This window comes from Oncorhynchus tshawytscha, linkage group LG18 (genome assembly GCF_018296145.1).
Source record: "Oncorhynchus tshawytscha isolate Ot180627B linkage group LG18, Otsh_v2.0, whole genome shotgun sequence".
Taxonomy (NCBI): domain Eukaryota; kingdom Metazoa; phylum Chordata; class Actinopteri; order Salmoniformes; family Salmonidae; genus Oncorhynchus; species Oncorhynchus tshawytscha.
Window position 1 is genome coordinate 33,590,550 of NC_056446.1, and position 27,050 is coordinate 33,617,599.

The following is a 27,050-nucleotide window of genomic DNA, read 5'->3' on the forward strand; positions in this document are numbered from 1 at the left end:
ACCACAAGCCCTGAGATTCAAGTTTTAAAGAAAGTTCATGAAGTTGGTAGCGTAGTCATACACTTAGACATTAAACAGCTTAGCTCATGTAACATGCACACACAACGTGGCTGTGTTTATTCCTTTTTTTTTTTAATCTATTTTTTATAGAGTTTATGTATTGTGATGGAATGAGACCAAATCTGAGTTACTCTCCAGTCTTTCACAATGTTTGTTCTTCTCTCAGCAGCTCAGTTCTTTGGTCCTAAAATGACTTTAGATAGTGTTTAGGACTATCAAAGTCCACTATGTGCATATAGGTCCAACCCTCCAAAGAGACATCATAGCAGTCTGCTACTGCATTTTATTTACTTTATCATTGACTCTTCTGATTAGCAGCCATCTTCTCTTCCCTCAAAATAAACATGACCATCATTTTGGTTGTTCTGTACCACAAGAACCCCAAATCTCAATATTTTACCAGGTGATTGTAGAAACTGATGATGCCCATGTCTTAACTTCAGGTTATTACGGCACAGTGAATATTGAGTAACATTACATAGCACACAGGGACAACTGTTCCCCCAATATCAAGCACAGAGGAGTGAGAGATGTAAGGCACATACGGTAGTGATGTTTAAAACTTAATATTCTCAGGACAAACAGCCAACAGTCTTAAGGATCCATCTGGATATGCAGCTCCTTTTCTTCAAGTTGAAATGTCTCCTCCTCAGTTTCTTTATCTTTGGTCTGTAGTGGTATGAATGGTACTGTAAAACCGTTCTGGGGCTTGCACACTTCCACGAACAGCGGCAGATCGGACAGGCTGGTGTTGAACTCTTTGTCTAATCCCTCATCTTCCTCCTCTTCCTCCTTCCTCTCCCCTATCTCCATGGGCGGAGTACTATAGGGCCTGCATCGTAGTTCATCTGGGATGTTTTTCTTCAGCTCGCGGTTCTTGCTCCTCCTGGCCAGCTTGGTGGCAGAGCCCAAGCGATTAAAGATGTTGTCCTCCGAGGCGGCCACATTGTCAGACCGGTGTGGATCACACTCAGCCCCTCTTAGACGCAGGTTGTTGATCTTGGTATCAATGCTCTCCTGGGACGAGGTCTTGTAGGGGTTGGTGTCCAGGCTGTTGAAGACGGCACGGCGTTCCGGGGAGAGCATGTCCATGGAGACGGCCCGCTGGTCCAGGCCCAGCTGACGGCGCTCCATGCTACGGATGGTGGCGGCCCGCTGGAGCTTGTCGCTGACCTCCACGCTCAGGCGGCGCCGCGTCTCCCGGAACTCGGCGCGCACGTTGGCCTTCCACTCAGCCGCGTGGGCCTTGATCTCACCGACCTTGTGCATGTCAAGATAAAACCAAGGTCATTTCACACCATGAAATACTATAACGCATGACAATCCAAATTAACCGACTATTACCTTAAAGGAACAGTTTACAGAATTGATGAAAGTAACTACTCACTGGGCACATACGTCAGTTTAACGTCTCAACATTCGGTTGAGTTGTCAACCAACGTGAATTCAACGTGAAATCCACAAAACATTTCACATCGTCATTGGATTTAGGTTAAAAGTTGGGCTTATGTATAAAAAAAAATTCACCCATGTAGTATTCAACTACAACATTACAGTTTTATTCCATAGTAGTATACCGTAGTCATATAATCTTACCTCCTCTTTTGTCTTCTTGGACAGAACCCTCAGCCAGTCACCGATCATACTCAGCACAGCAGCGAAATAAGCCAAACCCACCAGGATCCAGAACCACACCAGTGGTCTATACCAATTACGATACTCCACCCTCCGGTCCCCTCCTGTAGGATGTAAACAAACAATGAAACGGTCAGCATGATGAGAGACCTGGGTCATGTTCAGGAGTGCTAACCATATCAAAATATTTTTTAACTGAAACCAAAAATGTGTGTTTCTTATTGGATTAGTGCATGCAGTCCCTCCCTGTTTCAGTTCAGTTCAGTTTCTTCCATTTGGTGCCTAATGAAAACAACCCCGATAGTCAGATTATTTTGGAACATATATATTTTATTATTTTACCCCTTTTTCGTGGTATCCAGTTGGTAGTTACAGTCAAAAATCCAGAGAACAGAAACGACCAAAGCTAATTCTCTGAAGATAAGCGTTTGTGTGTCAAATAGAGATTGGAAAATAAATGATAAGTACGGTGCGGCAGCAGCTCTGTCAGAGAGACCGAGCTATGACAGCCTGCTAATGGACATCAATTTCACTAAGGCAATAGACAATTGCTTTTCACATTATGAACCCTCTCCACGTTCACTAAGACCCCTCCATGAATGATAAATATATAGCCACAGTAGAAATGGCACAGCAGGAAGAAATGACAGACACCTCCTCCAACCATAATAGAGTTTATTAAAGCTAAATGAATGGGTACAAACAGTTGTTAGAATGATAAATGTGGTAATATATTCAAAAAAGGCATGAGCACATCTGATCTGATCTTTTTCACAAGTGCATGGTAATAGTTGAATAAGATGAGAAAAAAGAAGAAACCCTCACACTGCTATTGATAGCATCACTGCTCTTTAATAAGCTTTACGTATCGACCACAAGGCCTTCGTCAGAACAAGAGCAGTGTGCGGGTAACACTTTAATTTAAATGCTTTATTAGTTGTTTTAAGCATGTACTCTATGAGCCTTTATGATGTCTTAGTATAAAGCTTATACTGTGATGTCTGACTCAAAATGGCAGTAATTTAGAGATCATTATCAGATAAACATCTGTTTATGGCACTTTCACTGCCTAAACCTTACAGTACAGAAATATGCTAGCTCTTACCTGCCACATAGTCTCCTATTCCAATAGTTGTCAGAGTGATGACAACAAAGTAAATGGCCTCCAGTCCTGTCCAGCCTTCTATGTGTTTGAAGACGACTGCAGGGATGGTGACGAAGAGGATGCAGCCCGCCAGGATGAAGAGTAACGTGGAGGCCACTCGGATCTTTGTCTGGCTGATTTGGTTCTGTTTGCGCTGGGGGAGGAGAAGAGGACACACACACACGCAAACAGGCGCACACACACACACAGTGTAGGCGATGGAGGTCATTTTAACAGAAGGCACACAGTGTGTTGGCATCCCTACTGAGTACTAGTGATGACATTTGTGACTCTGACAAGGTGGCATCTATTTATCCACTCAGACACCGCCTAGTGATGAGCTAAAGATGCCTGATTAGATCAAATGAGACGTAACGGTGGTTGTGGCTGTGGGCTGTCACAGAGGCATAGCTCACTCAGTACAGCTTTCACCCCAGGGGTATATTCATTATGCAGATTGTTGCAAAACGTTTAGTCTGTTCAAAATATTTTGCAATGAATACGAGAGTTTCTATTGCACAAATTCAGGTAGGTCCCTACCCATTTCTTTCCGTTTGGTTCTTAAACAGTAAAGGATTTCCGTTGCGAGGCGTAATGAATACCTCCCAGGTATTCCTGTTTGACTGCAACACTATAAAACCCCACAGGACAGATTGGAGCTGTTGGGCCAATCAGAGTAAAGCATGACAGTCATCGCCCCCTGCTCATTAACAAGCAATAATGTAGACCCCATATATCATTAACAGAGGATAATACCTCACTCAGTATGTGCAAACTTTCACTTTGGAAAACCCCCAGATCTCTCTAATCTCTAGTCCAGGGGTATTCAACCTTTACCCTACAAGGTCCGGAGCCTGCTGGTTCTGTTCTACCTGATAATGAATTGCACCCACCTGGTGTCCCAGCGGAGCAATTAGACAATACAGTGGAACTGGCTTGGAGGTCCAGAGTTGAGTTTGAGGTCTCTAGCCTATCACCATCTCACATTTAAGTTATTTTGATAATCAATAATTATTCTTATAGTACATCAAAATAGCATCATCATTATTCATATTGTTCATGCTGTGGATTACTGTATGCTGTGAACTTACTCTGAACATTTTCTCCACCTTCGCGATGCTTTTCACAAAAATGGTCCCTAGCTGGTCCCCCACACCGGCTAGCAGAAACCCAAACAGAGGGATGCCGAATATTGCATACAGGATACAGAAAATCTTCCCGCCCTCCGTGCTTGGGGCAATGTTACCGTACCCTGTGGAAGGAACAGAGAAGGAGAAGAGGATGTTTTTCAGATGTGAAAAGCCCTAAACCTCTATATCTTATCAACGGCAGACAACCAATAGACTTATACACACACTGCTATCTACAAAAGGCCAACATGGGCTGTCTGCTAGCTAAGCTTCTGTCCCTTTGTCCACTGCTTGCAGTGTCAGTTTCCACTTGGAATCACAGAAGGGGGTATAGGCTAGAACAACTATTCTGATTTAATTAGAGACATGCCACTGAAATGAAAGTGAAAAGCCTCCTTCCGCCCCTCCATCAAACTAAAGGCCTCCTTCCGCCCCTCCATCAAACTAAAGGCCTCCTTCCGCCCCTCCATCAAACTAAAGGCCTCCTTCCGCCCCTCCATCAAACTAAAGGCCTCCTTCCGCCCCTCCATCAAACTAAAGGCCTCCTTCCGCCCCTCCATCGAACTAAAGGCCTCCTTCCGCCCCCCCATCAAACTAAAGGCCTCCTTCCGCCCCCATCAAACTAAAGGCCTCCTTCCGCCCCTCCATCAAACTAAAGGCCTCCTTCCGCCCCTCCATCAAACTAAAAGGCCTCCCTTCCGCCCCTCCATCAAACTAAAGGCCTCCTTCCGCCCCTCCATCAAACTAAAGGCCTCCTTCCGCCCCGCCATCAAACTAAAGGCCTCCTTCCGCCCCTCCATCAAACTAAAGGCCTCCTTCCGCCCCACCATCAAACTAAAGGCCTTCAATGGTTTGGAAGGTTCTGTTGAAGACAATGCTATGATTCCACACCTATAACACAGCAGCAGAGCAACACAGAGACAGTTTCCTGGACCCTGACTACTTTCAATGCATATTCTCCATTAAGTGAAGCTTTTTATTCTGGGAAGTAGACAATCTGGTTCCGGGAAACTGGCCCATACGGTCCAATGTAAATGGCACTACCTCAGGTAAAATGTTAGAATGTTTCATTAACCAATGCACTTGACTTGAATTACACCAACACTGTCTGATAACTACTCCAAACATCCTCATAAATCATTCCTAATCCTGTTGAAAATGAATAACAAACCAACAAAGCAGTAGTGAACCACGAAGGTGAAACATCTGGTTTAGCTACATCAGCTTTCCACCATCGTCAAGGAGATAATGGAGACCATTCCTCACTCTGACAGTAGCATGACTTCCAGGAGCAGAGCAGCTCACGTTATTTCATCTGACAAGAGCCTCATACTCACACACCAATCCCACATTGATCTCATATCAAAACCCCTGAGAGGCAGTTTGCTGGTATGGACCTTATTCACAGCTACGGGGGTAGCTAATAAACAATCCTGTCTTTTCAAATCAGTGACGTTGACAATACCATTCTTGTGAGTATCACAAATGTAATACTATTGTTTTGCAGCGGATATACGCTGCACCGGCAAGATAGAACAGCACACTCCGGCAAGACGAGGGGGGTCTGTGCATATTTGTAAACAACAGCTGGTGCACGAAATCTGAGGAAGTCTCTAGATTTTTCTCGCCTGAAGTAGAGTATATTGTGATAAATTGCAGGCCAAACTACTTGCCTAGAGAGTTTTCAGCTATACTTTTCGTGGCTGTTTATTTACCACAACAGACAGATGCTGGCACTAAGACTGCTAGCAGTCAGCTATAAGGAAATAAGCAAACAGGAACCACTCAGCCAGAGGCGGCGCTCCTAGTGGCCAGAGACTTTAATGCAGGGAAACAAATCAGTTCTACCAAATTTCTATCAACATGTTAAACGTGCAACCAGAGGGAAAACATTTTTTCTAGATCACCTGTACTCCACACACAGAGACGCATACAAATGTTTCCCTCACCCTCCATTTTGTAAATCCGACCACAACTCTATTCTCCTGATTCCTGCTTATAAGCAAAAATTACAGCAGGAAGCATCAGTGATTCGGTCTATAAAAAAAGTGGTCAGATGAAGCAGATGCTAAACTACAGGACTGTTTTGCTATCACAGACTGGAACATGTTCTGGGATTCTTCCGATGGCATTGAGGAGTACATCACATCAGTCACTGGCTTTATCAATAAGCGCATCAAGGACGTCGTCCCCACAGTGACTGTACGTACATACTAGAGGTCGACTGATTAATCGGAATGGCCGTTTAATTAGGGACGATTTTAAGTTAAGTTTTCGTAACAATCGGTAATCAGTCATGCTACTGTCAGAGTCCGGAGCCTCTACACCTGTTGTATTCGGCGCACGTGACAAATAAACTTTGATTTAATATGAACTATCCAAATAAAGTGTTACCAAGGCTTTTATCTACAGATAACACTTTAGGAAGTGTTCTGCATTGTTTTCAACAGAGCACTTCACTTCCTACCCCACAAGAAAAGTTGAACTTCAAAAAAAAGGAACATTGGTCAATGAACAACAGCCTCAGTGTGAATAAGGGGATCCAGAACAATCTATTGCCTTTATTAAACAGGTTGAATAATGGTCAAGAATAACAGGTAATGTAACTACAGATGTGATTGATCACATAGGCCTCAATGGGAATAAACAGAGCAGGTATGTGTCCAACAAGATGAGCATTTCGCTAAATATGTGTATGCGACCAATAACATTTGATTTGATGCTATTACCTATGGTTGTGATGACTGTTCCGGCGAAGAAGAAGGCACTGCCCAGGTCCCAGTGACTGGAGTTATAGGATGTGTCTCCTATCGGGCTGACCCCAGCATTCACAGCATCTACAGAGTGCTGGACACACAAACGCAAAAGACATTCACCAGTTTAAAAGGAATTAGACAACTTCTTGTGGATAAAGATGATGGTATTATGTTCAAAATGGCAGCATTGTTTGGTGGTACTTGGAGTCTCTTGACAGTTTCTCTTTCAGTTATCCTACAGCTGTAAAAGCATGTGTTGAGTGCTAAACCATAACATAATTTGCATGTTGAATAGCTGAATTCTCAGGGGGGCTTTCGCATAAGGATCTGTCAAACCTTCCCATGTGATTTCCTAAAGGAGCCAGTTGCGTAACATATGACTGCTGTGTAGCTTAGCGCTGACGACGCCTCTGCACGGTGAATCATCAGGACAGTGCCACACACAGAGAGAGAGAGGGCACGTGGGGTGGGTGGGGCACATGATGCCCACAATGTCCTGAGCAACCCTCACACTCTGTGCCAGTCTTCCAGGCTACACGTCAGGAAGCCGGCATGCCAGATGGAACATCGGCGTGTCACGCAACAGGAAGTAGCTCAGGGTGTGAGGGATGGTGGGATAGGTGGAAATGGTTGAAGGCCAAGTAAACAAGAACAGAGCAGGAGACACCATGACAGTCCAGAGGTAGGGGGACATCGGTAGGGGACAGAAAGAGGACAACGGGAGAGGACAGAGGGAGAGGACAGAGGGACCGGATTGTATCTGATCATCACTGACCATGCTGATAGCGGCTTGTGTAATGGAGGTGGATTTTCAAACCATGCTTGAGTGATGACTAACCTTGCCTGAGACCTGAAGAATTTTGTTACCGTAGCTACAGCGGGCTAACACAGTATTGTGATGCGCAGGAGACCTGGTTTTGAACTCTGGTTGGTTACACATGCAATCAGCTCGTCTTTCCAAACTGACTAATCATAGCTTATGTCTGATGAGCAGTTACTGTACATCTGCCCCAGGCTTTGTTTGGATCACTATATAATGAAACACATCTGACTAAGATCTTTGGACACGCTAAACTTTGAAGCACAAAATACATTTTATTTACTGTGGTAAGACTTTACTATTCATGCAATGCCTCTCCTCTCCCATGTAACAGGTTGTTGCTTTGCATGAGAATGGTTTCTCAATCAACTTATCTAGTAAAATAATGAATACAAAAAAGCCCCATCCTATTTGAAGTGAAGAGGAAATTCAGCAAATCTTGGAGGATAAAAATGATTATTTATTGTTAAAGCATTTCAGGTTGCTTTTAAATCAACTTCCACTGTCCTCCAAGAGTTGCTGAATTTCCTGTTCACTTCAGTTTGCTCCTCAATTCATGCACCTTGGTTGGAAAGCAAGGATAGCAGCTGTGATCCTTTCCCTGAGCCCCATCCTTTCCACAGATTATTAATGACATCTAAATGAAACCCCTGCCTGTATCAGAGGACTGGTGAAGACCTGGCACTGGGCAGAGCAGCAGCATGCCTGGATAATGAAAGGTGACTCAGCGTTTCTATCAGAATGGGTTTTGCTTCAGGACACCTTGAATGAGTTCCAAAGAGATCAATGTCATCTCCATTAGAAGCAGCCATCGCCATCAGGGATCTGCACTCTGAAATACAGATACAGGATCTTAATCCTGCACACCAGGAAATGCAAACTTAGTGTATTCAAGGTTTGAAAAGGTTTCTAAAGTTTGTCATTTCCACTTAAAAAAAATTCAGACTTGATTTGCCCTAACTAAAATTGTATCATCCTCTACAAAAAAACTCCATTAATTATAATCCACACAATAATTCACATTTCCTGTTGCTGCAGGCTTATTTTCCTGCAGTGAGAAACTGGTCGATTTAAGATCCTATATCTGTATGCATTTAAAACATAGCGTATGTAGGATCTGATAGGAGTAAAACATGCCTGAAAGATCTGTGTTAAGGCAGAGTGGGTTGTGAGGTCCTTCTTTAGCCTCTGTTCAACCACATGTTCTGCATTGCTTCTGTAACTTCCTATTCATAAAGATGTAGGTTTGCTATAGCAGCAATATAATCATGCAGAAACAGGAAATGTGAATTACAATGTGGATTATAATTAATGAACATTTTTGGTAGGGGTTTAAACATTTTTAATTAGGGCAAATAACACTCATTCTCTCCTAATGTGCTTGCATAGACATTCTTCTGCTGAACCTTGTATGTTTGTTGAGCTGCCTTCTCAGTTAACCAATGCATGGCACATGCATTTATCTTTTTGTCGGGATGCACAGACACCACATGCAGTAATGTGTGAAACTTGCCAAGATAACTTGGTTATATTGCAACATTTTGTTATTGCCACTTATGCATTGCAGCAAGAGACTAGTACTAGTCATGAGTTGATGTAGGGGGACTAGATTCTGTAGTGGATGTAAGCTCAAAGTCACTCCCTACCCCCATAAACAGTGTGAGAAAAAGTGCTGTAGAGATTCCACAGGAGAAGGTTGTCAGTGTTTGCCACAGAACTGACACAGAGTACAGGGGAGATATATCACTCCCCCCAGTAGTCTGGCCCAAACCCTGCTCTTCCTGGCCCTGCCATGCGCTGCCTGTCCTGTAGACTCTACTTCTGGGCTAAGAAACTAGAGAAGCAGCCTGGCACACGTCCCAACACTGCTTATCATCTGCCCTTTTCTCTGCCAGAGAAATCACCTTTCGCGTTGGATTGGAGGAGGATGTTTACGATGCTGTGTGCATAGACAAAGAGCGGTGGGGTGATACCCAACACTATGGCTGTGATTGTAATTAATAAAAGGCACCAGGGTAGGACCTCCGTGGGATGGAGTGGCACGCCAGGGTAGGACCTCCGTGGGATGGAGCGACACGCCAGGGTAGGACCTCCGTGGGATGGAGCGACACGCCAGGGTAGGACCTCCGTGGGATGGAGTGGCACGCCAGGGTAGGACCACCGTGGGATGGAAGGGATCGAATGACACGCCATACACACCAGCCTGCACCCTGCCTCATGTTTGACGATGCTGGCTCAGTTGTTGACAACAATATGATCTGGCAATATACAGTAGGGGTCTAATGATCGGCCTCCCGTGTGGCGCAGTGGTTAAGGGCGCTGTACTGCAGCGCCAGCTGTGCCATCAGAGTCCCTGGGTTCGCGCCCAGGCTCTGTCGTAACCGGCCGCGACCGGGAGGTCCGTGGGGCGACGCACAATTGGCCTAGCGTCGTCCGGGTTAGGGAGGGCTTGGTCGGTAGGGATGTCCTTGTCTCATCGCGCACCAGCGACTCCTGTGGCGGGCCGGGCGCAGTGAGCGCTAACCAAGGTTGCCAGGTGCATGGTGTACCCTCCGACACATTGGTGCGGCTGGCTTCCGGGTTGGATGCGCGCTGTGTTAAGAAGCAGTACGGCTGGTTGGGTTGTGTATCAGAGGACGCATGACTTTCAACCTTCGTCTCTCCCGAGCCCGTACGGGAGTTGTAGCGTTGAGACAAGATAGTAGCTACTACAACAATTGGATACTACGAAATTGGGGAGAAAAAAAGGGGTAAAATTCCAAAAAAAAAGGTCTAATGATCCTCTAGATTCAGTGTGATGGAAAGACCTAGTCACCAGCGTATTGTGGGTACTGTAGTAAATCAAGCTACACTTGTAACATGATGTGGCACATTACTGGACTTTGAGGGATAAGATAGTGTAATGAGTAATCTGTTCAATCCCAAGCAGCAGTAAACCCCCCAGAGCAGAGACCAGGAGAAACAGTTGACATTCTCCCAGCCCACTTCCATACATCCTGGGTCCTCCAGGACAATAGCCCCTAATGAATAATTCATTCCACAGCAGATGCTTTTAAGACTTGGGGCATAATTTAACCTCCCTGGGCTGAAAAGTTAGGCAATTATCTCTGCATATATTAGAGGGGACACTGTTGCTTTTACCAACGAAGAACACTTTTTAAACGTTAAGCACTCCAAAGATACGCCACGTTCAATTTGAAATCCCATTTTAGCTTTTAGATGACAAAATACCTTGCATGCTGCCACATACGAGTCACAAAAATCCACTCAGGAAACAAAGTACATCTATGCCTAACACTCCTATGTCAGCGAATGTCAGTGTAGAAATTAAAAAATACTACTGGTCAAAAGTTTTAGAACACCTACTCATTCAAGGGTTTGTCTGATTTTTTTATAACTATTTTCTACATTGTAGAATAATAGTGAAGACATCAAAACTATGAAATAACATAGTAAAAACATAATGTAGTAACCAAAAAAACTGTTAAACAAATCTAAATATATTTTATATTTGAGATTCTTCAAATAGCTATCCCTTTGCACACTTGACATTCTCTCAACCAGCTTCACATGAAATGCTTTTCCAACAGTCTTGTTGGCTGCTTTTCCTTCTCTGTGGTCCGACTCATCCCAAACCATCTCAATTGGAGACCAGGTCATCTGATGCAAAGCCTGGAGGTGTGTTGGGTCATTGTCCTGTGGAAAAACAAATGATAGTCCCACTAAGCCAAAACAAGATGGGATGGCGTATCGCTGCCGAATGCTGTGGTAGCCATGCTGGATAAGTGTGCCTTGAATTCAAAATAAATCACAGACAGTGTCACCAGTAAAGCACCCCACACCATCTCCTCCATGCTTTACAGTGAGAAATGCACATGTGGAGATCATCTGTTAACCCACACTGCGTCTCACAAAGACATGGCGGTTGGAACCAAAAATCTCCAATTCGGACTCCAGACCAAAAGGAAAGATTTCCACAGGTCTAATGTCCATTGCTCGTGTTCCTTGGTCCAAGCAAGTCTCATCTTATTGGTGTCCTTTAGTAGTGGTTTCTTTGCAGTAATCAAATCATGAAGGCCTGATTCACACGGTCTCCTCTGAACAGTTGATGTTGAGATGTGTCTGTTACTTAAACTCAGTGAAGCATTTATTTGGGCTGCAATTTCTGAGGCTGGTAACTCTAATGAACTTATCCTCTGCAGCAGAGGTAAATCTGGATCTTCCATTCCTGTGGCGAACTCATGAGAGCCAGTTTCATCATAGCACTTGATGGTTTTTGCGACTGCACTTGAAGAATCTTTTAAAGTTCTTGAAATGTTCCGTATTGACTGACCTTCATGTCTTAAAGTAATGGACTGTCGTTTCTCTTTGATTATTTGAGCTGTTCTAGCCATAATATTTTACCAAATAGGGCTATCTTCTGTATAACACCCATACATTGACACAACACAACTGATTGGCTCAAACGGATTCAGGGGGAAATACATTCCACAAATTAACTTAAGGCGGCACACCTGTTAATTGAAATGCATTCCAGGTGACTACCTCATGAAGCTGGTTGAGAGAATGCCAAGAGTGTGCAAAGCTGTCATCAAGGCAAAGGGTAGCTATTTGAAGAATCTAAAAACAATTTTTTTAAATCAAATCAAATTTTATTTGTCACATACACATGGTTAGCAGATGTTAATGCGAGTGTAGCGAAATGCTTGTGCTTCTAGTTCCGACAATGCAGTAATAACGAGCAAGTAATCTAACTAACAATTCCAAAAAAAAAAAAACTACTGTCTTATACACAGTGTAAGGGGATAAGAATATGTACATAAGGATATATGAATGAGTGATGGTACAGAGCAGCATAGGCAAGATACAGTAGATGATATCGAGTACAGTATATACATATGAGATAAGTATGTAAACCAAGTGGCATAGTTAAAGTGGCTAGTGATACATGTATTACATAAGGATGCAGTCGATGATATAGAGTACAGTATCAACGTATGCATATGAGATGAACAATGTAGGGTAAGTAACATTATATAAGGTAGCATTGTTTAAAGTGGCTAGTGATATATTTACATAATTTCCCATCAATTCCCATGATTAAAGTGGCTGGAGTAGAGTCAGTGTCATTGACAGTGTGTTGGCAGTAGCCACTCAATGTTAGTGGTGGCTGTTTAACAGTCTGATGGCCTTGAGATAGAAGCTGTTTTTCAGTCTCTCGGTCCCAGCTTTGATGCACCTGTACTGACCTCGCCTTCTGGATGACAGCGGGGTGAACAGGCAGTGGCTCGGGTGGTTGATGTCCTTGATGATCTTTATGGCCTTCCTGTAGCATCGGGTGGTGTAGGTGTCCTGGAGGGCAGGTAGTTTGCCCCCGGTGATGCGTTGTGCAGACCTCACTACCCTCTGGAGAGCCTTACGGTTGAGGGCGGTGCAGTTGCCATACCAGGCGGTGATACAGCCCGCCAGGATGCTCTCGATTGTGCATCTGTAGAAGTTTGTGAGTGCTTTTGGTGACAAGCCGAATTTCTTCAGCCTCCTGAGGTTGAAGAGGCGCTGCTGCGCCTTCCTCACGATGCTGTCTGTGTGAGTGGACCAATTCAGTTTGTCTGTGATGTGTATGCCGAGGAACTTAAAACTTGCTACCCTCTCCACTACTGTTCCATCGATGTGGATGGGGGGTGTTCCCTCTGCTGTTTCCTGAAGTCCACAATCATCTCCTTAGTTTTGTTGACGTTGAGTGTGAGGTTATTTTCCTGACACCACACTCCGAGGGCCCTCACCTCCTCCCTGTAGGCCGTCTCGTCGTTGTTGGTAATCAAGCCTACCACTGTTGTGTCGTCCGCAAACTTGATGATTGAGTTGGAGGCGTGCATGGCCACGCAGTCGTGGGTGAACAGGGAGTACAGGAGGGGGCTCAGAACGCACCCTTGTGGGGCCCCAGTGTTGAGGATCAGCGGGGAGGAGATGTTGTTGCCTACCCTCACCACCTGGGGGCGGCCCGTCAGGAAGTCCAGTACCCAGTTGCACAGGGCGGGGTCGAGACCCAGGGTCTCGAGCTTGATGACGAGCTTGGAGGGTACTATGGTGTTGAATGCCGAGCTGTAGTCGATGAACAGCATTCTCACATAGGTATTCCTCTTGTCCAGATGGGTTAGGGCAGTGTGCAGTGTGGTTGAGATTGCATCGTCTGTGGACCTATTTGGGCGGTAAGCAAATTGGAGTGGGTCAAGGGTGTCAGGTAGGGTGGAGGTGATATGGTCCTTGACTAGTCTCTCAAAGCACTTCATGATGACGGATGTGAGTGCTACGGGCGGTAGTCGTTTAGCTCAGTTACCTTAGCTTTCTTGGGAACAGGAACAATGGTGGCCCTCTTGAAGCATGTGGGAACAGCAGACTGGTATAGGGATTGGTTGAATATGTCCGTAAACACACCGGCCAGCTGGTCTGCGCATGCTCTGAGGGCGCGGCTGGGGATGCCGTCTGGGCCTGCAGCCTTGCGAGGGTTAACACGTTTAAATGTCTTACTCACTTCGGCTGCAGTGAAGGAGAGACCGCATGATTCCGTTGCAGGCCGTGTCAGTGGCACTGTATTGTCCTCAAAGCGGGCAAAAAGTTATTTAGTCTGCCTGGGAGCAAGACATCCTGGTCCGTGACTGGGCTGGGTTTCTTCCTGTAGTCCGTGATTGACTGTAGACCCTGCCACATACCTCTTGTGTCTGAGCCGTTGAATTGAGATTCTACTTTGTCTCTGTACTGGCGCTTAGCTTGTTTGATAGCCTTGCGGAGGGAATAGCTGCACTGTTTGTATTCAGTCATGTTACCAGACACCTTGCCCTGATTAAAAGCAGTGGTTCGTGCCTTCAGTTTCACACGAATGCTGCCATCAATCCATGGTTTCTGGTTAGGGAATGTTTTAATCGTTGCTATGGGAACGACATCTTCAACGCACGTTCTAATGAACTCGCACACCGTATCAGCGTATTCGTCAATGTTGTTGTCTGACGCAATACGAAACATCTCCCAGTCCACGTGATGGAAGCAGTCTTGGAGTGTGGAGTCAGCTTGGTCGGACCAGCGTTGGACAGACCTCAGCGTGGGAGCTTCTTGTTTTAGTTTCTGTCTGTAGGCAGGGATCAACAAAATGGAGTCGTGGTCAGCTTTTCCGAAAGGGGGCGGGGCAGGGCCTTATATGCGTCGCGGAAGTTAGAGTAACAATGATCCAGGGTCTTTCCACCCCTGGTTGCGCAATCAATATGCTGATAAAATTTAGGGAGTCTTGTTTTCAGATTAGCCTTGTTAAAATCCCCAGCTACAATGAATGCAGCCTCCGGATAAATCGTTTCCAGTTTGCAGAGAGTTAAATAAAGTTTGTTCAGAGCCATCGATGTGTCTGCTTGGGGGGATATATACGGCTGTGATTATAATCGAAGAGAATTCTCTTGGTAGATAATGCGGTCTACATTTGATTGTGAGGAATTCTAAATCAGGTGAACAGAAGGATTTGAGTTCCTGTATGTTTCCTTCATCACACCATGTCACGTTGGCCATAAGGCATACGCCCCCGCCCGTCTTCTTACCAGAGAGATGTTTGTTTCTGTCGGCGCGATGCGTGGAGAAACCCGCTGGCTGCACCGCTTCGGATTGCGTCTCTCCAGTGAGCCATGTTTCCGTGAAGCAGAGAACGTTACAGTCTCTGATGTCCCTCTGGAATGCTACCCTTGCTCGGATTTCATCAACCTTGTTGTCAAGAGACTGGACATTGGCAAGAAGAATGCTGGGGAGTGGTGCACGATGTGCCCGTCTCCGGAGTCTGACCAGAAGACCGCTTCGTTTCCCTCTTTTTCTGAGTCGTTTTTTTTTTTTTTGGTCGCTGCATGTGATCCACTCGGTTACACTGGTTGTAAGGCAGAACTCAGGATCCGCATCGCGAAAAACATATTCTTGGTCGTACTGATGGTGAGTTGACGCTGATCTTATATTCAGTAGTTCTTGTCGGCTGTATGTAAAGAAACCTAAGATGACCTGGGGTACTAGTGTAAGAAATAACACGTAAAAAAACAAAAAACTGCATAGTTTCCTAGGAACGCGAAGCGAGGCGGCCATCTCTGTCGGCGCCGGAAGTAATAGCATCGGGTGGTGATTATTGATTTAACACTTGATTTAACACTTGTTTTACTACATGATTCCATGTGTTATGTCATAGTTTTGATGTCTTCACTATTATTCTACAATGTAGGAAATAGTCAAAATAAAGAAAAACTATTTTGACCGGTAGTGTATATTTTTAAGGGACAACGTATTTTGGGTTGCAGATGCTCTATATACACTGAAACATGTCAATTAGTGCTGAGTTGCCTGTTTAAACTCTGCAGGAAAATATCAATTCTGCATTCTAAGCAATACAGGGCCAGAGCATGCAGTGAGGCATGGCAACTGCGTTGGCATCCCTCCATCCCCGAGCACCATTTTCCAGAGAGGAATTCATCCGAAATGTGACAGCCCTCTGCTTTAGCCCGTTTCCCTACTGAGTTCTACTGTAACTAAGATTAACTGTGAAATGAGGTGGATGTTTAACAGTTCAAACAAAAACAATTACAAACGCTCTCACTTCCATTCATTGCACAAACCCCAGATCCTTGAGTAATAGCAAGCGAAGAGTATCCAAGGCATTAATGATTACAGTTCACACTGGCATCTTTGTGTTTCACCGTGTATCAGTGAACCGGCCAGGATAAACTCCTCTTGGACTCCCTACCTGGCAATTTGTTTCCCTACACCAGTGGGACTATGTGCTGCATTGTCCTGCATTATCCTGTCCTGTATTATCCAGTGTTTCACAGCTGAGGGGTCAATATCTGGCTGATTCAAACACTGTTTTACGAGGAGCTGGAAGCGTTCAGCCCTGAAAACCCTGCTGGCGCTTGCAGAAGGGAGAGCGCTGCAGTATAAGTCAAATAAAGCTCTGTTTATTAGGCTTCTCCTCACCAGATTCACTTCTTCACGGTTTTCATTTTCCAGGAGGTGAAACATTGGATTGAAGAAGCTGTTGTTTTCTGGAAGCTGTCGTGAGCTGGGTCCGAGAGGTTTGTCTCAATGTCCTGTGGACCTTTGTAGCTCAGTTAGTAGGGCATGGTGCTTGTAATGCCAGAATAGTGGGTTTGATTCCAGGGACCACCCATACGTATGCACGCGTGACAGTAAGTTGCTTTGGATAAAAGTGTTTGCTAAATGGCTTATATTATTATATGATTCTATCAACTAAAAGGGAGTAGGACTCTAAGAACAGGCAGGCATACCCTTCCAAGTCAAATGGATCAAGATGAATCTAAAAGAGGAAATCTATAGAATGACTTAATGTAAATAGCATACAATTGCATGATAGGGGTATCTGCCAACATTCTTATTTGCTGTAGATAGACCTGATGAAAGAAAGGGAAGTCAGTATTGCTAATGAGTTACATAATGTATTCCTGGTTGTATGGACATCTATCATAGCTATCCTATGATACAGATTAAATAATGCCACACATCTGTGACGGACCGAGATTCGAACCGGAGTCTACAGTGCGCCACAAGACTGTGTTAGCCTGCTAAACTAAAGCTTAGGCATTAGCTTGGGGAACTAACACAGATCTTTAGGATTCAGACTTACAATTCTTATCAATCATGCATGGTTCAGTGAACCACCACCATTACACATCCACCTAGATGTAGAAATTGTCAGATTGTCATTCTGATCACTATTCTACCACTTCTCCTCAGTCGTGTCTCTGAGCAGTTATTATGCCAACCACGTTCCCCGTGAGGCACTAAAATAACGAGTGTCATTAGGCATCACAGTGAGGAGAGTTTGGTGGTGGCAGCCAAGGTCTGAATTACTCCACATGCTGGCACGCAGGCTTCTGGGCATATTGGCCAAAATAGCACACATACGGCATTTATCAATCATAATGCAGAGTCACGCCCACAGTATGGTGGTCAGTGGTCGCTTTGAATTCAGTGTGACACAGCTAGACTCTATAGTTATGTTATTACACTAGCCTGTTTAGTGTGGTTCCCATCTTATTCCAGGATGGCTGGCGGTGTTTAGTGTATAGTGTTTGTGTGGGGCTTGGCTAGCATTGGATCAATACAGAGTTCAGGTTTCAGGAGACCTGAGTCCCCACTAGGGACCCCAGACAACTGGAGACAGGAGAGCTCCAGTATCGACTGCAGACTGGCCTAGTGGCTGCTGCGGTCTTTCCTTACCTTGATGAGCGCCTCCAGCTCCGTCGGTGAGACACAGGGGTGTTTCTGCAGGAACGCTGCCTTCTCCGCAGTGATGGTCACCTTCTGGTTGCTCTCGAAGGGCTGCTCCAGGGCCCGGAACACCAGACCTCCCCCGACCAGATAGGCCACCACAACCACGAACACCGCCACCACAGTCTTCCACTTCATGACGGTAAACAGGGGCGAGCCGTCCTCACCCACCGCCTCCATGCTGGCCACCATGCTGGCGGGCCTTGACGGAGAGAGTCGGGGAACAGTGCAGCCCATGGGGTTCTGCATGGTGGCCACACTGGCCTGCACCAGGCTGGAACTCATCATGCCTGGCTGGACCTTCTTTTGGGAGAACAGATTGGTCTGGGCTGCCACTGCAGAGAATAAAATGATGAAACACTATTGTTAGGAACTGCACTATGGGTAAAGTTCAATTTGTAATCACACACTGGACAATCCAAAAATCTATGAAAGGAAGGGGTGGAATACACTACCGTATGCATGTCAGGAATAGGTGAATAACCTTGTAAGAATACCATATGGAACTGGGCTTGATATCCTGGGCAGTTTGGGCTTCAGTCTATCAGTCCCAGGAGTATGACAATGAAACAGTAGTGGAGTGTGTCTTGATGCTTGAGGTTTTGAGATGGTAGAGAGAGCGAGAGAGACAGAGAGTGAATCTCAAAGTGTTCTGTGGGCTTTCAGAAAACCCATTACGGTTAAAAGCAGGCACCTCAGAGCGCTATTTCAGCCAGTGGATTCACAGGATCTGGATGGGTATGGCTCGTAGCCTCAAGCAGGCTGAGAATGCTATGTTATTATGGATTAAAAAGTGAGCCTTCTATATGAAAAAATTATGGGTTGGTAGATGATGTCCTAATGCTGTACTGTCTGAATAATATTTGAAAAGAAAACCGGGGGTTAATTTTCTGTTTGTCCCCTTGTGATATGGATTTGTAGTTATAAACATTCACAATTCATAGCCAAAGCGTTGAAAATGTTTTTTCCAGCTGCATTGCTTCTTTTTCATGAGCCTCATCGTCATACCTTCAAGATGCTCGTTGTCATCATCACATTATGTAAGATTATGCTTGAAAGTCGTCACCGTTCTGGCACATCTCATGGGTACACACTATACAAAGAAGCCTTGATTTTGGTGATGAAAACCAATGGAATTAGTGCTGGTGATTTATGTAACCATTTAATAATGTCACTGTAAGGAAAAACATTCACTACAGTGGTCTTGCAGGTTCAATGAATTTTGATGAGCAACGCTAAACTCTGCCTGCCACAAAAAGGAGAATAATTGTATGTGCAACACTTGGCTGCATGTAGCCCATAAATCACGTCTGGCATTTCTCCCAGAAGGTCATACTGATGATAACAGCTAGACAGGTAAATCACTTGCTACACTGGTGGTTGGAGAGGCGGCTGGGTAAACATGTGACCGTGCACGAGAAGAGGGCAGCCGCATGGACGTGCATACATGCAGGATAGGCGGGAACTACCCATGCAGAGCTCGAGCTCTAAGTCCGATGAGGTCATGTGTTTTTATCCCATCTCTCAATGGAGCCCTATACTGCAGCAACTGTAACACACCAAGGTGTCTTTAATGGCATTATATTAGCCATTTAGCCTTCACCTCAACTGACTAGAGTGTGGCCATTGTCAATTCCCCTCAAATAGAACAAACAAGGGCATAGGGACCTTGGTGAGTGACTAAATTATGTTCACATATAAATTATGTTCACACATGTTCACATATATTTTTATACATAAAAGGCCAATAGAAAACATGGTTCGCTCTTCCGACTGGGCACAAACTGGTTGAATCAACGTTGTTTCAATGTAATTTGTCAACATATTGTGATGTGGAATCTACATGGAAAATACATTGGATTTGTAAAAAGTCATCAACGTAAACTGTTTTTTAAGGGTGAAATTTCAACATAGAATTATGTCATCATGGTAACCAATTTTCAACATATTTTACACAAGGTTTGGCTATGTTGAATTTGTACCTTTGAAACAATGTCAGATCTGCAACATTATATCCACCATCAGAAAAAAAAGAGAACTGGACAGCACCTCCTACTGGAGAGTTGATTTACCTACAACTATCCATTTGGTCTCCCATCCAGGATTTTAACCAAGCCCAGCCATCCTTAGCTTTGATATTTTTCATTGACAATTACCAATGTGCAAGCGTCAGAATGATGACTGAGAAGTCTCCTAATTAGGGTTGGGATCATTCTGAGGAAATGTTCACATGGTATGTTTAAAAGCAATAATTGATTATATTTCTCTGTCTGCTTTTGTATATAATCTAGATCATGCATTCTATTGTACTAGGTACTGATTCATCGGTTTTCTGATGTGTTTTCTTGCTTGATCATGTGACATGTGCAATTAACCTTGAAATAGAAGCCAGGTGTTTGTGCCGACCACAGAAGGTTGGTGGCACCTTAATTGGGGAGGACGGGCTCGTGGTAATGGCTGGAGCGGAAATAAGTGGAATGGTATCAAATACATCAAACAGATGGTTTCCATGTGTTTGATGCTATTCCATTCGCCTTCATTATACGGCCATTATTATGAGCTGTCCTCCCCTCAGTAGCCTCCTGTGGTGCCAAGATTTACACTGAGGCCGAAATGTTAGTGCGTAAGTTGAAAACAAAACAATGATTTTTTTTGGGCACCCTGATGTTTTAGTAAAGATATTTATTTTGCACTCAAGACTCAGTTTTGGATTTATACAGTGCCTTGCGAAAGTATTCGGCCCCCTTGAACTTTGCGACCTTTTGCCACATTTCAGGCTTCAAACATAAAGATATAAAACTGTATTTTTTTGTGAAGAATCAACAACAAGTGGGACACAATCATGAAGTGGAACGACATTTATTGGATATTTCAAACTTTTTTAACAAATCAAAAACTGAAAAATTGGGCGTGCAAAATTATTCAGCCCCCTTAAGTAAATACTTTGTAGCGCCACCTTTTGCTGCGATTACAGCTGTAAGTCGCTTGGGGTATGTCTCTATCAGTTTTGCACATCGAGAGACTGAATTTTTTCCCGATTCCTCCTTGCAAAACAGCTCGAGCTCAGTGAGGTTGGATGGAGAGCATTTGTGAACAGCAGTTTTCAGTTCTTTCCACAGATTCTCGATTGGATTCAGATCTGGACTTTAACTTGGCCATTCTAACACCTGGATATGTTTATTTTTGAACCATTCCATTGTAGATTTTGCTTTATGTTTTGGATCATTGTCTTGTTGGAAGACAAATCTCCGTCCCAGTCTCAGGTCTTTTGCAGACTCCATCAGGTTTTCTTCCAGAATGGTCCTGTATTTAGCTCCATCCATCTTCCCATCAATTTTAACCATCTTCCCTGTCCCTGCTAAAGAAAAGCAGGCCCTAACCATGATGCTGCCACCACCATGTTTGACAGTGGGGATGGTGTGTTCAGGGTGATGAGCTGTGTTGCTTTTACGCCAAACATAACGTTTTGCATTGTTGCCAAAAAGTTCCACTTTGGTTTCCTCTGACCAGAGCACCCTCTTCCACATGTTTGGTGTGTCTCCCAGGTGGCTTGTGGCAAACTTTAAACAACACTTGTTATGGATATCTTTAAGAAATGGCTTTCTTCTGGCCTTTATGGAAGAGTGGCAAGATTTGTGCAATATACGACTGATTGTTGTCCAATGGACAGAGTCTCCCACCTCAGCTGTAGATCTCTGCAGTTCATCCAGAGTGATCATGGGACTCTTGGCTGCATCTCTGATCAGTCTTCTCCTTGTATGAGCTGAAAGTTTAGAGGGACGGCCAGGTCTTGGTAGATTTGCAGTGGTCTGATACTCCTTCCATTTCAATATTATCGCTTGCACAGTGCTCCTTGGGATGTTTAAAGCTTGGGAAATCTTTTTGTATCCAAATCCGGCTCTAAACTTCTTCGCAACAGTATCTCGGACCTGCCTGGTGTGTTCCTTGTTCTTCATGATGCTCTCTGCGCTTTTAACGGACCTCTGAGACTATGACAGTGCAGGTGCATTTATACGGAGACTTGATTACACACAGGTGGATTGTATTTATCATCATTAGTCATTTAGGTCAACATTGGATCATTCAGAGATCCTCACTGAACTTCTGGAGAGAGTTTGCTGCGCTGAAAGTAAAAGGGGCTGAATAATTTTGCACGCCCAATTTTTCAGTTTTTGATTTGTTAAAAAAGTTTGAAATATCCAATAAATGTCGTTCCACTTCATGATTGTGTCCCACTTGTTGTTGATTCTTCACAAAAAAATACAGTTTTATATCTTTATGTTTGAAGCCTGAAATGTGGCAAAAGGTCGCAAAGTTCAAGGGGGCCGAATACTTTCGCAAGGCACTGTATATTTTTTTGACAGTGTGCAGGTCTCCATCTCTTCCACTATTCTTATTTTGACACCTACACACCTGGAACAGACACTATTCAGTAGTAAGGTCCTTTAAAAAAAAAAACAGACGACCTCTGTCATTTTGGGGTTGGGATCAGAGCCATAGCCAATATGTGGCTCCGGGTGGGATGAAACCAGGGCCTACTCTATGGGGTGGAGGGGCCAGGCATATAATTAGAAAAGAACTGAGGACCATCATGTCGAGACCAATGCCAAGCTCACTGAGCAACCTGCTAGCAGAGGTGGAGGAACCTAGAACATTTTCAACGTGTGTTGCTCCCTGTACACTTTCTTCAGGAAACCCACAGTGGCTGCACAGTACACTGGGGAAAAACTGAAAATAATTATTGATCAGAGATGGACTGGCCATCTTTCCACGGTGTCAGTCATTCTGATATTAAGTGAACATCACAGAGATGCTCAGTGAAATCAAATCTATTCGCGCATATGGCACAGATGTAAGCCAAGCTTTAAGTTTATTGCTCCTCGACCCTTCTAACAAGTTACTGCAGTCAGAAGCTACGGATCTGCACACCGGTGTCAAACTTTTCCGCAGTTCATATGGGTGTGTTGAAAAAGTGCAATGTGGTGCTGGATTCGAAAAGCTCAGCGAGGCATGCCAGTAAGGCACGAGCACACCAGATCCAAGGAAACGACGGAGACTCATGAGTAAAACTCTGTAGGAATATGGAGTTGAAAGCAAAGTGGGTAAGCATGATGATGGAAGCGAGAGGAAGTGTAAATGTGCTGTGCTGGGGGATATGTCATTACGATTTAGCGAAGGAAATAGTCAATGTCGACTGTGCTGTTGGCACTGAAATATGGATGAACATTTGGGGCATCTACAGTAACGTGTGAAAATTTCAACTCCACTAGAGCTGGGAGATATACCAGTATTGATGCATGGACTGGTTTGGGTTTTTACTTTACCTTCTATAACGGTATTTGAACGTTTGGTTTGTTAAATGTGATACGCAGTGTGTAACGTCCACTTTTATAGTTTCTCTCTCTCTCCATGCCACTTTCCACACAGACCTAGCCCCAGCTCCTGTCACTCAAGGAGCGCTTTTGTTTTTCCTCGACCACAAAACTTGCGTCCAATCTGCATGGTCAATGCAGCATATGCAACAATGTTGATGACAACGATGCAGTTGACACTTTGCTTCTTAATATAAATCTACTAGCATTCTATAATTACACTATTAGCTTGTGTTTCTTACATCTGCAAACCACTAGTGTGTCTGTTCTTAGCAAGACGTTCCTAAATCTTGTTAGCCGCTTACGCTAATCGCTAGCTAGCTAATAAATGTACTGAGTAAGAGCAAGCGTAATTAGCTATACAGCCTGATAATACCAGTGATGGTGTAGACCTAAATCAGCATGTTTGTGCAACAGTATCTTCTAAATTAGAGGTAAACGCAAAGCAAGAATATGTTAGCTACATGAAGTAACTAAGAGAAAACATTCAATGTAGCCAAAGATTGTAGGAAACACCTATCAACACTTTAGTTCCTACCCTGTCACAATAACTCCTCCCTGGCATCTTCATTCGTTGTCATGTCAAACACTGTATTAAAAGTGCCCACTATTATATAATTAGAATAGACATTCTATTTCCATGATTCCAACAGTTAACCCAAGTGTTTTGCTCTAAATCACAAGTCAAATTGCAACATTTGGTTAAAAATAAGGCCCAGATTGCTTGCCAAAATTGTGCAGCACTACGTGGCAGTGTGGAAATGATCTCAAATGCAGAAATTGATGAAAAGTATGACTTTTTGGAGGTTGAAGTACAATTGAACAGTATAAAACAATCAGAATGCAGAAAGACCCATTGAAATCACTTAGAATGTATGTGTTGCCACCCTAGGGTAATTCACTACTCAAAGAACTTAAATTATTAAAAAACATTAAATACCATCAAATCTGCCATTTTTTTAAAAATATCATGATATAATATTTGGGCCATATCGCCCAGCCCTATTCTCCACTATGAAGAATGTATTCAGTGAACACAGACACAGCATGTTACATCAATGAAAAGCTCAGCTTGTCCAGCTACATTTGAGAGTAATCTGACAAGTACATTTCACCAGGAAGGAGAATAGAATCAGAAACTTCAAAACATTATCGAGTAGGCTGCAACTCTTCTACATGGTAAGTGACAACATTTATGGCCCTGGCCGCCATGCCAGAATTATTCCTTCCAATTTTTTTATGTAATGTTTAGTTACGTTAGTCCTATTCTTTTTTACTTCAATGCACACTAGATTTATCCGTGATTCTTCATGTCCAATTGATGGTGCTGTTATAATGACCACATCTTGGGCTACCAGTCTTCATGGGGCTTCTCTTCAAAATGGCATGCATTCTTATGTACAAAATTACAGTTGTGTATGTGGCAGCATTTCAGATAGGCCTACATTTTTGTCGCAGTACTATAGGACCAATACAATTTGTGTAGCCTACTAAAATAAGTAGTGAAAATGTTCAATCAGTTATCATTCATTTGCATTACACAGTCGTTGTGTGATAGGCTACTGTAAAACTGATGTCAATACCATGAAAACAACACACAGACATTTTTTTTGCCCCCCTACCTGCTCTCTTGCTATAGCGTGTGTGCGGTTTGGCTTTACTATCCTTGTGGGTACCAGAAGTCAGAAAAGGACGATTTGGACAAGCGGGGACATTTTGACGGTCCCCACTTGGAAAAGGGCCATTTTAGGCTTAGGGGTTAGGTTTAGGGTTCGGGTTACAATTAGGGGTTAGGGTGAGGGTCAGAATTTAAGGGGGAGGATTTTGAATGGTAATACATTTAGTGGTCACCACAAGGATAGTAAAACAAATGTGTGTGTTGCTCTCTGAATGGGAATTTATTTTAATTTGTGGCAGATTCAAAGTGGCTACTGTCATGTTGGGCATTTAACATCAGATATGGATATAGAATAATGAGTAGGATTGAATTAGTTAGCTTATCTGAAACTCTCCCACAGAAAATAATGCGCACCTGGAGAAGTGCAGCTTGGCTTACTTTAGGTTACATTCATTGCGTAGTGAAACAAATTCGACAGAAATTAAGCTATGGAGCCTGTAAGAATCTTTCATAAGTTAGTGGTGCTCATCGTGTCGAGCTGTTCTGTGCTTGTTGGTAGGCGCAAATTGTGTGTTGGCCTATGGCAGCTAAGGCTGCATTTCGGATAAACGTGTGTCTTAATGGGGCGCATATATTTCGTGCGTTATTATATAAAACAACGGTTGTTGATGTGCATGGCTACATTTCAAATACATTTTTGTACATTCGAACAGCAGTAGGAACACTACCTTGTTTTATTAGGACTAAAGCAATACTTGCGGATTTAAAATGCCCCCTCAGGCATGTCATCCTGGTGCCAGGCCTAGATGAAATGTAATCATAATAAGTAACACAATTGTGGTAGGCTATGCGCCATTCCTCGTTGGATAGTGGTCATGCAACACATGCACCTCCTGTACACATTCACTGCTGCCATAAATGGAAGTATGTCAATAACAACAGTTTTATGGTTATCAATACAGTTAAAGTTTCACCTGTAGTCCAACTATATAAAGGTTAGGCTATTTCAAGTATGTTTAATTAAACAAGTAGACTTAGGGTAATATTGGATGCTTTAAACTCAATCGTTCTGCTTTTATTGATTACCTACAAACGTTCCAATACAAACCTGGCGAAGGGTTGGAGTGCCCGGGTTTTCTTGGGTTCTCTGTGGGAAATTTCATCTTGATTTTCGGTTTGCCACAATGGACCGAACCCTTGGCGAAAACAACTGACTGGAAACAACAACAGAAAAACCTTGTCTTTATGTGAAATCTTTCAACGCCCTTTCTATTGAATCCTTTGTTTTTAACCGAGAGAGGATGGAGAACGGTAGAGAGTAAAAACACATAATCCGTGTATTATTTTGCTCGTCAGTGGGAACGAGGTGTACACCCGGGTAAAAAGCTCATTACAAGCTCCTCTCTCCCCGCAGCAGCCTCTACTCTAGGTACACCAGCGCGGCGCTCACTCGATATTGCTCGTTGCACCACATTCCACGCCAGTCCTTTTGTATTGTAAACAACTACAACACGTAGGAAGAGACCGGGCTCCTACAGCGTTGACGAACTTCACGATTACATGTTCAATAATTGCTGTCTCTACCGCTGTAACAAATGTAGACTGTTCAGCAAAGGACTAAGCTAATTGGGTGGTGGCGCGTGCGTCTCTCTCCCGCTCTTTTTAATGCTAGTGCGCCAAGAGGTGTTCTTACGGCAGCACTCCAACCCGGCGAGGCATATGCCATCCAAGTTCAACATGGATAAATCAGGTTTGCTAGCATTGTAGATGGGCAAGGCATTGATTATTAAAACAGCTTGTCTTGTTCGCCAACCTTTCCAAAAAACCCGACGCTTGTATAGGCTGTGTAGAGCACGGAGCTCACGGACAAAAGCTCCCCTTATGAATGAGGTTGAATGCGGCAGCCCCCAGGTATTGAATATACCAGGTGGTGGTAGCAGATAGTGGATACAGTGGTCCCTGCGGCAAGCTTTATCATAACACCCTGTGTTTCACGAATGGGTATCTCTGCCCACTTCTTCCAATTCTCATTTTGAGTTGTTACATAAATATTTTTGGCACACAACTTACAGTATTTTTGGGTCAGACAAAGCATTGGCATGAGTCATATTTCCATGGTGCAAAGATTAGGAAGTCAATTGGAGATATATTTTTATCCAAAAATAGGCTACTATTTTGTTTTTCAATGTGCCTAAAAGGACGGTTTGCATAGT

At 43.8% G+C, this 27,050-nt stretch overlaps 1 protein-coding gene across 3 annotated transcripts; it reads right to left on the reverse strand.

Annotated features, from left to right (window-relative positions):
• Positions 1-89: 89 nt before the first annotated feature.
• LOC112217909 (potassium channel subfamily K member 10-like) lies at positions 90-26,768 on the reverse strand. Of its 3 annotated transcripts, XM_024378518.2 has the most exons (8): positions 25,946-26,767; positions 18,303-18,440; positions 17,797-18,182; positions 6,699-6,816; positions 3,931-4,091; positions 2,801-2,993; positions 1,657-1,799; positions 90-1,320 (listed from the first exon to the last, which is right to left on the reverse strand). In XM_024378518.2, exons 3-8 carry the CDS (start codon positions 18,133-18,135, stop codon positions 655-657), a joined length of 1,620 nt encoding a protein of 539 aa, XP_024234286.1. In that variant the 5' UTR covers positions 18,136-18,182; positions 18,303-18,440; positions 25,946-26,767; the 3' UTR covers positions 90-654. The 3 variants fall into 3 exon arrangements, with proteins under 3 accessions (XP_024234286.1, XP_024234284.1, XP_024234285.1); XM_024378516.2 differs by lacking the exon at positions 18,303-18,440 and having other exon boundaries at positions 25,946-26,768; XM_024378517.2 differs by lacking the exon at positions 25,946-26,767 and having other exon boundaries at positions 18,303-20,560.
• Between the last annotated feature and the right edge of the window lie 282 nt (positions 26,769-27,050).

Coding starts and splice junctions, on each gene's coding strand:
- LOC112217909 (XM_024378516.2), bottom strand. CDS start 26,000: ATGAAATTTCCCACAGAGAACCCAAGAAAACCCGGGCACTCCAACCCT. Junction 1,800..2,800: donor AATAGGAGACTATGTGGCAG/GTAAGAGCTAGC, acceptor TACATCCTACAG/GAGGGGACCGGAGGGTGGAG. Junction 1,321..1,656: donor CCAAGAAGACAAAAGAGGAG/GTAAGATTATAT, acceptor GACATGCACAAG/GTCGGTGAGATCAAGGCCCA.